We start from the raw sequence: 13156 nt of genomic DNA on the forward strand, positions 1-13156 counted from the left end.
AAAAGCAGATACAGACAGTACTGTAGTCTAATAAGTTTGATCTCTGTCATGTGATACAGGTATGCACTCTCCAATGGGATCTGCCAGCAACACCAGCAACAGCACTTTCTCTAGCAGTTCTCTTAGTGCTCTTCAAGCCATCAGTGAGGGTGTTGGAACTTCCCTTTTATCAACACTTTCTTCACCGGGTCCAAAATTGGATAATTCCCCAAACATGAGCATAGCTCAGCAAAGTAAAACGAGTACCCAGGACTCCAAAAGCCCTTCTGGTTTGTATTGTGAGCAAAACCAAGTGGAAAGTTCCATTTGCCAGTCAAACAGCAGGGATCCTCTTAGTGAGAAAGATACTAAAGAGGGAAATCTGGAGGCATCTGAAAGTCAGAGAGGACCATCTGAAACCAAAGGGCATAAAAAACTGCTTCAGCTACTCACATGCTCCTCAGATGAAAGAGGACATTCTACAGCATCAAACTCACCTTTAGACTCAAATTGTAAAGAAACTTCTACCAACGTTACCAGCCCTTCAGGAGTTTCCTCATCAACATCTGGAGGGGTATCCTCCTCCTCAAACATGCATGGCTCGCTCCTGCAAGAGAAGCATAGGATTTTACATAAATTGTTGCAGAACGGTAATTCTCCTGCAGAGGTAGCCAAGATCACAGCTGAAGCGACTGGAAAAGACACATATCATGATGCTAGTAATACAGCCAGCTGTGGAGAAGGCACTGTCAAACAGGAACAACTCAGCCCAAAGAAGAAGGAAAACAATGCTTTACTAAGATACCTCTTAGATAAAGATGATGTTAAGGACCCACTTTCCAAAGAGTTGAAGCCTAAAGTAGAAAGTGTGGATAATAAAATGGGACAATGCAGTAGCTCTACAATTCCTACTTCTAGTCAAGAAAAAGAGATGAAAATAAAAACGGAACCAGGAGAGGAGGTACAGTGTAATGTAAAATGATGGTAGTGAACAAAGCAACATTTTTTATTACATTGAATGGGTAAATATAAAAATTTTTAGGATGTGTGTATAAACATTTCTAAGAAAGTTCTGTGCAAGTGGTGTGAAAACATACACTCAGGGTTTATTGTAACTGAAAGAGCATAAACAAAGAGAACTACAGGACATGCATGTAATCAAATGTGCTGTACTGAAGTCCTGGACTAATCTTATCTTTAAGTTATGGTACGATTAAGGTAGCGTATATTTACAAATTACTCTTTACAATCAGATCTTTAACATCTGCTATTTCACACAGCACATGTTTATTTTTATGGCTTATTAGGAAATGGAGCTGTAACTGCCTCTGTAATTAGTTGGCAATGCCATAGCAAAAGGTAAAACATAATTTCTATTTGAAAATAGAAACAATGCACAAAAATGTGTAATACTTAAAATAGCTATAGATTGTTTTTAGTGCATTCATTGGTTTTAGCACTCTTTTTTTTCCTTAAAATAAGGGAAAATGTTGTTCCAAATGTATACATATTAGGCATTCAAATAAATACATGTATATTTATTTGTTTCATTGTTTCTGGTGCTGAAATTCCAAGAAATGCCATGATCTAGCAAACTGTCACTGGGAACAACTCTCCTGAAAGCAGCAGTTCACTTGTTAGAGACAGCTGTTCTTAAAATTACGAAGTGTAGATATTTATTCTGTATTTAGTTCCTAAGTCACATTTGGAACTACTTCAAAGTGAATAATACTGGTCAGTATGGCAGAGTTTACTGAAAACGTGTTGATATCTTAGAACTTGGATTTCCCAAGTCACTAATAACTATGTAAATAAAAAATGACTGCACAATTTTTATATTAGCTAATGGCTGGCTATAAATGAAACACTTCATAACATTTTTTTGAGTACCGCTTAAGGAAAAGTCACTAACAACTGTATAATAGTACCCATCATGCAGTTTCAGTACTTGCTCCTGAGATATAATTAACATATTCAGAGAAGCTTGTTTTGTGAAGATATGACTCCACTATATATGCAATTCTTTTTCTCTTAAAACTGCGTCTGATTTAAAGACAATTTTTTAAAGAAGGTCAGGGCTTCAGCATACTGGAAAGATCTAGGAGTGCTTTTCATGTGGTGTTGTGTTTATCAGTGATCAAATTAGGCTTTTTGTGTATGACAAATATATTATTTATCGCTGAATGGTACACATTCTTGACATTGTTTGCTCTCATTAGTGTTTTTATCTTGGTAATTTGTGATGACTGCAATGTTTATATTCAGAGGTGTTTTTCATTTTATTTATATGTATCAGTTTCTCCTATTTCTCAAAATTAGCCAAGCAGAGTAGAGTACCCTTAGAAAAAAAAAAGTAGCTAAATGATAACTGAAGTTCTTTGGAAATAGAGTCCAAGGTACCGTCAGTGAACTAAAAAATATTTGTCTCCCAGTTATATCTTTTGAAGATGAGCAAGGAGCTAAATAAAAGCTGAAGGATAGTCATATGATAGTAAATAACCTTGGCATTTTACTGCGTCTTTTTCAGCTGAGTGGAGACTTGGATAATTTGGATGCAATTCTAGGTGATCTGACTAGTTCAGAGTTTTACAATAATGCTATGTCGGCAAACGGAAATAACCTTGGCACAAAACAAGCATTATTTCAAGGAAATGCCCTACTGGGTAAGGAATTTCATCTAATATCACTTTGGTTTTAAAATTAGGGTTTTCTTCTTACCTGATGTAAACATAATACATCCTCAAATCCTTAGAGAACGCTTTCTTGATCTCCTATATCTTGAAGGACAAATGTAATGCAAAATGGCTAATTATGCTTTCATAGGCTATTATGTACACTATTAGCTGTCTTGACAGCGCTCATCTACTATATGCACATTGAATATTGTTAACTTCAGCTCCTTATGTTATGGTTTCTTTGGGGTTTGTCTAACGTAGATTTCTAAGAGACAAAGACATCAGGGAAAATGTTTTGTGAGTTGTAAATTTTTGTTCCTTACAGATGATTAGGGAAATAATACGGGATTGGTGGCAATCTTTTGATTTCCCACTTCCTCTATGCAAAACCATCTTCTGGCCTGCAAATTCTAATCAGTTCTCCTCCTTGACATTGAAGGGAGTGCGCTTCCTTAGTAGGAAGCTGACTAGGAGGCAAAGGTAACCTTGCCAATAGACCAGCATCACTGCAGTTGTCACTTTGTTTTATAGTGTTGATCATCTCTTGATTATATAGGGCAGTAGATTGCCGAGATAACCTAAGGAGGTGAAACATGGATAATGAAAAATGTACAAGAACACGTGGGGCCACTGACACTGTTGGCTGTGGAGCACAGTGACGTTAGTTAGTCCATGTATTGCGCTGTGCTCGGGAACACACTGTGTCTGGATTCAGCCTGTTCCAGATAGAACCATTTGACTTGTTTCTATTAGAGTTATCCAAAGGCTGGGCACTGCACTTATATATATCAAGGAGTCTGTAATACTAGTGTGTTTCAAGATGTGAAAAACATGATTTGTTACAGAACTTACCTTAAAATGAACTTCTTCAATGTCCGAGGCCAAAGGGAGCTGCATTTGGCTTTTCCTGTAAAAAGTTCCTAACTATGTATTCAAAATATGTGATTTGTGTAGTGAAAACATAAGCAAATTAACTATTCCTGGCTTGTTTAAGGTCAAATATACGCGCCCATAAATAGATCAGACTTATTTAAGTCATTAATGGTACTTTCTATTTAAAATGTATGGTTGCATGCATCTTTTAATTCTTCAACAGGTATGAGGAGTCCCCAGTCTGTGCAGCCTACCCGTCCGCCTTTCAGCAGAGCTGTGTCTTTAGACAGCCCTGTGGGCTCAGGTGCTTCAGCGAGGAATGTCAGTGCGTTCTCCATGTTACAAAAACAAAACCTGATGGGTGGAAGTCCAAGGATGATGGAAAACCAGGAAAATTTTGGAGCAAATCTGGGTTTGTTGATTGTGTACAAATAGATCTCATTGTGAAGGAACAAGCTTTTATGTAAAAAAGGTTGCAAGATAAATACGAATTTTGGTTAGAAGAAACCTTTAATATTAAAGAATACTAGTTTTGCCATCAGCATATAAATACTTTTAATTATTATTCCTAGCTGAAATTGTAAGAACATAACTGTTTAGTATCTATGTATTGTTACCACTACTTTTACTTTTGTTTAGTAGTTAAATTATTTTCTACTATTGCGAGTTTTGAATTTAACTTACGCCTTTGATACACAGAAGCAAGAACAGGTCACGATGGCAGTCAGTCGTTAATATTTTAAAATCTATTTAGATTAGTGTAGTCGTTGGATTTAGAACTTGGCATGGTAAGCTTTAGATGCTTTTGTAGGAGTTCAGTGAGTTGCTGTGTTATTGGCAGGTGTCCTTGTTGCTAAAACAAAGCAACCCCCCATAAAAATAATCTAAACCGAAAATATGTAACATATTCTAGATGAAAAATTAATTGTGTTTTTCTGCTTTTCATTATAGCAAGTGCTCCCAACAGAAATGTGCCGATGAATCAGCACCAGTCAGGAGACTGGGGTCTGCCAAACTCAAAGGTGAACAGGTTGGAACCTACAAGTTCTGCTTCGATGTTGAGACCAGGAGCCGAGTTCAGTGCGTCCCTTCCCAGGCCCGCGGTGGGCAGCTCCATGTCTGGGCTGCCCGTTCGCTCCAACAGCATACCTGGTACTAGACCAATGCTACAACAGCAAATGATTCACATGAGTAAGTTCTTCACATTTTATTGTCTACTTAACACAATCTCACTGGTTCCGTAGTAAACATTCAACATCAACAGAGTCTTTTCAGTTCTAGTAGAATACTAGCTTTTCATCCAAAGGCTTTTTGAGGTAAAGACTGTTATTGTGCCCTGACTGGGACATTTGATGACCTTTTGGTGTTCTTGTTTTCCTCTGGTGATATCGGTGTGTCTCATACACAGGTAATTCATGCCGAGTCTCCAGATTTCTGAGGGATAATTTCTATGTATTTCTTTAGTGCAGCACTTCTCTGCTAAATTCCAGGGACTAAATGCCATTTATGATTATATTTGACGATACTAGTATTCTGATTAGTTTAGTTATTCTGATTAGTTTAGTTCCATTGTATTTTAAATACATGTGTTTTTGCTGTTAACGTCTTACTAATCAGGGTTTTTTTAAAGCTTTCTCCTAAGTATTTCTAAGTTCTTCTCACATGGAGTATCCAAATTTCAAATAGAACCACATTGCAAATACAGGTTCTCTTCTAACTATTCGTGTTTGCATGGGAGAAAATAAGCTGCATGTTTGAAATACCAAGAGGGTCTTAAAGCCTGTGCTTTTTTTCTGTTCTAGATCACTAACAAAGGTTTAGCCTAAAGCTGAAATTGTCCTGTCTAATGTGCCAATGCTGGTGTGCCCAAAAAGGGACAAAATAGACAGTGGCATTCCTTTTTTTTTCCTTTTCTATCATGAAAGGCTACCAGGACTGTTACTAGTTCTTTCTGACTTACTGTTTCCATGTGATGTGTGGATATGAGTCTAAATCAGGAAGAAATTTGTGCAGTCATGACTGAGTCAGCATTCCTCAGCTTAGCTAGCTAGAAATCATTAGGTGACTCCTACAAATATTGGGAAGTAATGGGATGACACAAACTCCCCTATGTAGTGCTGTATGTCTCTGAATAGATAGAAGGCAGGGCGTACTCCCAGAGAGCAAAGCGTTATGTACCTTCAGTTTTGATTTTCACCCTGTTTTGGAATTTAAAATGCCAAATGTTGATGTCCCTGTAACAATGTATATTTGCTAGTACCTAGATTTCATTGGCCAGAAACCCCATATATTTTTGGATATAAAGTTGCTGAATCTGCCAAAAGATCCTATTTTAGGAGTTTAAGGATTAGAAATGGCAATTAGGCTCTAACAGGGTAGCAGCTTTAGATTGCTGTCGTATTTAAAGCTGTGGTCTATTGTATTTAAAAATTATTCTGAATTTATGTATGTACACACTCTACAACATGTTAATGGAAAGCTTGTGAAGCTGCTTGACAATTTGTGTACTCATCCACAATGCTTTAGGTGAGCATTGGGAGAGCAAAATGACACCTTTTTGTTTTTAAAAAACACACAAATGTTTTACCTCACAGGGCCAAATGAGATAAACATTGGCATGGGGGGGAATCCATATGGACAGCCAGGACCATCTAACCAACCAGGATCGTGGCCTGACAACATGCTGTCCATGGAGCAAGCATCGCGGGGCTCACAAAACAGGTAGAATTGGGGAAGGTTTTAATATAACTTTAAGTTCGCTGTTTGTCAGAAGACTTTAAGACCTGGACAAATATGAATGTAGTATATATAGCGGGGATAACAGATTGGAGTCAGAATCTATTTCTGCTTCTACCGATGATATGACGTAGGGTATCTTTTAACCCAGCTCCACAAAAAAGGTATTGCTAACAAAATCAATCCATCCTTGTGTTGGGAGGCATGGAGAAAAAGAGGTGGGAAAGTCTGAAATCATGTCTTGCTGGCACATGGAGAAGCCAGGACAAAACACAATTTACATGTGTTCGAGGATATGTGGCAGTTGACGGGGCATTTTAGGACCTAAATTTGGGACTTATTCAGTTTTACTTCAGTTTTCTGGGTGATTATAGTATTTCATTATCTCCAGGTCAATATATTATATATAAACTACATATATGCCTTTATAGTCCATAATGGTTGTAATGGTTTTATATTTATAGACAATTAGTTAGAAACTCTTTGGATGACCTCTTATGTTCGGCACCAAACATGGAAGGCCAGAATGATGAAAGGGCACTTTTGGATCAGCTGCACACGCTGCTGAGTAATACGGATGTCACAGGTCTGGAAGAAATTGACAGAGCATTAGGAATTCCTGATCTTGTAAACCAAGTAAGTGAACAGAGATTTTGGCCATTTGTTTTCCAAAAACCTGCATTATTTTGTAACCTGAAAATAAAGTGAAGAGGGAGGGCCTCCTCACTCGCTCTCTCCTCACTTCCTTGTCTTCATTTTCCTAAATCTGCCTTTGGAAGTACCTTTCGGAAGCTCAGTAATGATTGTATTTCTTGTGCATTACAAAAACGTAAAATGGCATCCTCTGATCTAAGTTTATTGTAATATGCCTTGGTATCTAGGGGGCTTTTTTTTGGGTGTAAATCATTATAATTCTGTAAGCAGTGAATTGTGTTGGGTTTCTTTGGTAAACTGTTGTCAGCTGAGATTGGGTTGTGAAATATTTGTCTGGCAGTGACATGTTAGTGAGTAGGACACTTCCATCTCCAGTTCCAGCTTGAATTTGCATGGCTAGCAAATAGGAAAAAGAAATTCTATGAGTAATTTGGAACTTTCTAAAAAAACCCAGAGAATCACACTGTCATTTGTACCAACAGCAGTTTAAAAAGTGCAGAAGGGCTGGACTAATGATACTGGTCTGCCAATGTAAGCAGCGTGCAGCAGAATGGATTAAAAAAAGAAAAGCAACCAGCTTTTGCTATTTCATTTGTCTGAAGACAAAACTAGTAGTAATCTGTCCATACTATGTTCTTCCCAAGAGTTTTTCTTCCCAAGGTTGTTCTATGCTGTATTAGCTTTGTTGTTTCTTTAGGAATTCCTACTTAAAGAATATACTGCTAGTGAAAACACTTTTGTATCTGTTGAAGGGACAAGCTTTGGAACCCAAACAAGATTCATTTCAAGGTCAGGAATCTTCAGTTATGATTGACCAGAAGCCTTCATTATATGGTCAGCCCTATCAAGGGCAAGGGGCAGCAATGCCAGGAGGTTTTAGTAACGTTCAGGGACAACAGCCATCCTTTAATTCAGTGATGAATCAGATGAGCCAACAGAGCAATTTTCCACTTCAAAGTATGCATCCTAGAGCAAATGTGATGAGACCTCGAACCAATACACCAAAGCAGCTCCGCATGCAGCTCCAGCAGAGGCTTCAGGGGCAGCAGGTAATCTTGTGCTCCTGCGTTTACACTTTCTTCTTGTTTTGGAATGGAATAAGGTGCACACTGAATTGTGTTGCTTCACAAATATGAAAGTTGACAATACGGCAGATGATTGAAAGGACAGATCTTTCGTCTTGACAGCGCTTTCCACACTGAGTGCCTTATGGCCGTAGGAGTGAAAGAACCTGTATTTAGGGCAAGTGTTTGTCCTTCACCAGCGTCCTTAGCTACAGATTGGATTGGTTCCTGCAGCACACACCACTATTGGTACTTAAAAACAATACTTTTGTACGACGTAGCTCTGGATGATCTTTTTATCCATGTTAAGATTTATTCTGAATCTCACTGATACCATTAAATGGGCAGCTGCATTTCTGCTATGAATCAAATGTTACTTTTTCACTATGTTTTCTAATGAATCATTTGGGCTTACTGAAATACAAGTTTGCTTTCCATTTATTGATTTGATGTCATTTGAGGTATCTTCTTAGAATGAAAGGTGAGAGAGTAGGTACAGACACGTAGACCTTGACACGGGGCTGAAAGCATTGCATGATTTCAGCATTGGGTTCCCCCTGTGAAAATGCAGTCCTGATATCAAATACAGTGTACGTATAACTTGGAAAACTGAGATAGTGCTGTGTGACATGGAAGGGCGATGTTTAACCCTTAGGAAATACTGCGTTCTCTCTTGGTTGTTTTATGACGCTAATTCAATCTGTATGGCTTTGGGGTTTTGTGGCGGCGAGGAGAGGAGGCAAAATTTTATTATTTTAAGCAAAACTAGTGGTTATACCCTTCTGCCCCAAACATGATTTGGAACAAGTAGTGTGCTATAGATTTATTCTTAAAAAGTGCCAATTTCAAGAGAAGGAAAAAAAAGCCGGTTAGTGCTGTACTGTTTGGAGGGGTTTTCTTTTTGTGTGTGTTTGAGCTGCTTAACCGAATAGTTTGGTACTTCAGGTACATCAGACAAGGCAAAAATTAACCTTTGCACTTCATGGATTCAGGAGGTCTGTAAAGAATGTTTTTTGGAGGAGTTGCCATTACTTTATTCAGATACTGGTATTTTCCAGCTAATAGTGCTAAAACATCTCTTTCCAAGTTTATGAATCAGACCCGTCAGTCGCTTGAAATGAAGATGGAAAATCCAGTTAGTGGTAATACGTCAGTGATGAGACCAGTTATGCAGCCGCAGGTGGGATCACAGGTTAGTAATTACTACACTAGCCATCTGAAACAGTAATTTTTAAATAGAGACATCTTTTACACATATGTTTAGAATTTGGAGCTTCTTTCATGGTTCCACAGTATTCCTTTTTGTTTGGTTTTTCCCCTGTACAATTAAAGGTGGGTTTCTTACCTCTCTTATTGATGAGATTCCAGAGGGATTTGTTCCTTAGGTCATGCTATCAATACAGTGTGCCAGTAGTCTTTTCCATGCAGGATATGATAGCCGATCTGTCATTTTGTTAGCACCAATGACAAATGAATGAAAACTTTTGTCTGATGTTTTGATGATGTTTGTACTGGTTGTGGGTTTTCTTAACTTTCTGTTCGGGTAATGAATGGGTATGTTGGGTCTTAGAGTGTAGGTGGTTTGATTGACATGATTTCATTTGTAGAAGCGTTTTCTAATACGATTTTTCTTTTCTTTGGGGGATAGCAGCAAGGTTTTCTTAATGCTCAAATGGTGGCTCAGCGTAACAGGGAGCTAATAAGTCATCATTTTAGACAACAGAGGATGGCAATGATGATGCAGCAGCAACAGCAACCTCAGGCCTTCAGCCCACCACCAAACGTGACTGCCTCAGGAAGCATGGATAGTGCTTTGACAGGCCCTCCAATGGCTCAAGTTCCTCCACAGCAATTCCCCTATCCACCGAACTACGGTACTAGTACTAACATGGCTTTTTTCTGTCTGTCTGGTTTTCTTCTCCCTTTCTTCATTTATTATTAATGCAAACTACCTAAATACCAATCATTCTGAGAAACAGAAAGTACTTCTGCAAAAAAGGATGACATTTCCCTTCCCATCATTGCAAGAAAACAAACTAAAGTGCCGGGTGATGGTAACTGAAGTATATTGTCTGTCCTTCATCTTTTAAGGAATAAGCCAACAACCTGACACTGCCTTTAGCAGAGTATCAAGCCCTCCCAACTCAATGATGTCATCGAGAATTGGACCCTCCCAGAATCCTATGATGCAGCATCCTCAGACAGCAACAATGTACCAGTCCCCCGAGATGAAGGGCTGGCCGTCGGGCAGCGTGGCCAGGAGCAGGTGAACTTCAGTCTTTTGTTCTGTTGAAAGCAGAAGCTCTGTTCAATGGGTTGTAGTAGGAAAAGGATTTAGAAGAGGGAAAAAAAATTATATCTGTAATGTCTGTACTGCCCTTGATCCTGCTTTGGTTTAGGAAATACAACTGATGAAATGTATCTTATTATGCTTAGCTCCATTTATTCATATTGGAGCTCTGCAATCTTTGTAACTGGAAACAACATAGTCTTTGAATATTGAAAAAAAATAACGTGGGGGCGGAGGGGAATACAGTTCAGAACAGTGTTACCATGGACAGTGCAGCCCTTAACAGAAGCTTCCAAAAAGGTTACAATAGGAAATGCATACACATACTTCTTTGTGTATCTAAAACCTCAAAATCCCTTTTGAGAGGGAAAGTTTGGTTCCTGCATTAAACAGGTATTGAGTAGAAACCAGAAATATACAAATAATTTTCTCCTTCATGTGTTGACAGCTGGTGCAGGGAAGGCAATATATCAATGTGTAAACTTCTTGGAAGGTGATTTTGTTTGTCTTTTTGTGCTTCAGTTCTTTCCCACAGCAGCAGTTCAGCCATCAAGGTAGTCCGGCAGCGTACAGCATGATGCACATGAATGGCAGCAGTGGCCACATCGGACAGATGAATATTAATACCATGCCTATGTCAGGGATGCCTATGGGTCCAGACCAGGTAAGTTGTACATAAAAATGGATGAAGAGATCCATAAATTCTTTTCCCATTGAATACAATCTGCTTCAAGCTGTTCCTCTGGCACAATCCTGTTCTCAGTTATCCTGTTTATATCTGTGGACCTACCATTTGTATGTCCCAAGAGATACCTTATTTTTAATGATGCTTAAATCAAATCCATGATGAACCCGAGCCGTACGCTGTGATTAGCTGTTGACTTTGAAATATCACAGGTAGGATCATGGCTTAAACAGCATGAAGGATGCTTAAATACTTCTGAGCCTGGAGAAACCCCAGAAAGCAAAACGCAGAGATTGTGAAAAGCATCTTTAGCAGATGTAAAAGAGATTATATATAGGTAATAGCTCTCATGAGTCAGACCAAGAATCCTGGTAGCACAGTATCCTTCTTTGGCAGAAGCGAGTGACAATACCAACCCTTGTAATACCTTAGAATAGCTTGTGTTCACATGGCAAGAAACTGTGGAAAATTTAGGCCCCTTATTTAAGGGAAAAATGAGCTAGTAACAGGCACTGCAAAGAAGGCTGAAATACTAAATATACTTTTACTGTAATCTTTCCACAAAATACCAAGGGATGAGCAATGTAATGTTGAGGTAAGCTAAATTTATTCAAGTAGAAGGTACCTCATGAAATTTTCTCTAAGGTGGCTAAGGAAGCAGCCAAAATATTCTGAGGACTTCTGGAGGGGATAAGTAAGGCATTGGTGGATTTTGATATAACAAGTACCTTTTATAAAGAGGGGAACAGGACAGTGGAATGCCAGATTTTCCAAACTCACATGTCCTACAGTGAAGATACCCAAATAACACGTTGAGGAAATTCTGGGACAGCATTTCTTGTCTACAAATTTATCTTCAAAGCGGAGCAATAAATAAATAAAAATAAAATTCTTCTGCTTAGAAACTGACTGTCAGTACTTTTCCAAATACAGTATGTTGACCTTTTTTTTTCTTGGTGTTTTTTTTTTTTTTTTTTCCTCCAGAAAAGGTGCTTTTTATTTTCTCTGGTAATTATTTCTTCTTTTCTTTAACAGAAATACTGCTGACACCTAGAACCATATCTTCAAACAAGAATGCGCTGTATTAATGATGCACTAGTATTATAAAGGAAAGCTACGCATTCTTCACAGCAACTAGTACTGGCCTTACGGAAATGTGATTTTTTTTCCTGTTAATCGCCATGTTGTCCTAAGTTACTCCATTCAAAGGAAAAAAAACCCACAAAACCCCAACCCAACAAAAATAAATTTTAGTAGAAGCAGTCTCTGTATTACTGTATATTGTGGTGTACAAAAAAGGTCATAAGTATTTTTGGCGCTCTGCCTCTAGAAATGTGAATTTGGCAATGGCATTTTGGTAGATACGATGGGTAGACTCCTGGTATGCCTTATCTATTTACTGTAGCTATCCAAAGCCCTTGAACTACAGGCAGACAAAAGTGCCTGGAGAAGTCACGGTGGCAAGAATTTTCTGATTTCTCTAGTAACAATATCTGACAGAGAATGTAGTTCCTAGCCTTGACTCTTTTATATTAAATCCTGAATATATATGCTGCTTTTAATCTCTTACCCCCAAGAGTCAAGATTTCCCAAGCAAAGTAGCAGTGCAAAATGAATTGGCACATACTAGTCCAAAATCCTGTCCATTGAAGTCAAGGGGTAAAAAGAGAGGGTAATGAATTTAAATTATTTAAAACACAATTGTGACAAATACTTACATATTGATGTGCAGCTGAGTGCACTTTATAAAAGACTATATAATGGATTAATGCAATATCTTTGATAAGGACTTAATATGAAGGTAGGGTGTACTCATGTTCCTTCTCAAACACAATCTCTTAAGAATTATTTGAAAAGACTGCATAATGTAATGTTTTCTGTGTATGGAAATTAGAGCAATAATCTTTCATCTTTTTGAAAATAAAACTCAAGGCAAGGCACTGCAGTCTGAATCAGAATTTTGCAGTCTTTTGTGAATAAATTTTGTAAATATGATCTTTAAGATAATGTATTATATATATGACTTTTGTAGGTCACTAACTCATTTTTGCAGAGTTTGTGAAGCTAAATATTTAACAAAATTGATTTCTGTAAACTCAGTGTAGTTGAGGTCCAAATAGGGGTTTTTTTGTTTGTTTTCTTTTTTTCTTCTTTTTTTTAATTAAATTTAATGACTTTGAAGCTGGGTGACTTTGGCCCA

At 38.0% G+C, this 13156-nt stretch overlaps 1 protein-coding gene across 4 annotated transcripts in view; it reads left to right on the forward strand.

Annotated features, from left to right (window-relative positions):
• Positions 1-12176, forward strand: part of NCOA3 (nuclear receptor coactivator 3) — an 81884-nt gene extending 69708 nt beyond the window's left edge. Inside the window, exons 13-24 of one of the 4 annotated variants that reach the window (XM_014279829.3) lie at positions 60-940; positions 2507-2642; positions 3751-3939; positions 4479-4718; positions 6122-6248; positions 6728-6899; positions 7670-7966; positions 9069-9173; positions 9630-9855; positions 10073-10247; positions 10794-10935; positions 11992-12176. In XM_014279829.3, coding sequence (XP_014135304.2) covers positions 60-940; positions 2507-2642; positions 3751-3939; positions 4479-4718; positions 6122-6248; positions 6728-6899; positions 7670-7966; positions 9069-9173; positions 9630-9855; positions 10073-10247; positions 10794-10935; positions 11992-12003 — 2702 coding nt within the window. In that variant the 3' untranslated portion in view covers positions 12004-12176. The remainder of the gene's footprint in view (positions 1-59; positions 941-2506; positions 2643-3750; positions 3940-4478; positions 4719-6121; positions 6249-6727; positions 6900-7669; positions 7967-9068; positions 9174-9629; positions 9856-10072; positions 10248-10793; positions 10936-11991) is intronic. The other 3 variants (XM_014279830.3, XM_027805200.2, XM_055721669.1) reach the window with 3 other exon arrangements.
• Positions 12177-13156: the final 980 nt, after the last annotated feature.

The sequence above is a fragment of the Falco cherrug genome, chromosome 10 (genome assembly GCF_023634085.1).
Source record: "Falco cherrug isolate bFalChe1 chromosome 10, bFalChe1.pri, whole genome shotgun sequence".
Lineage (NCBI taxonomy): Eukaryota > Metazoa > Chordata > Aves > Falconiformes > Falconidae > Falco > Falco cherrug.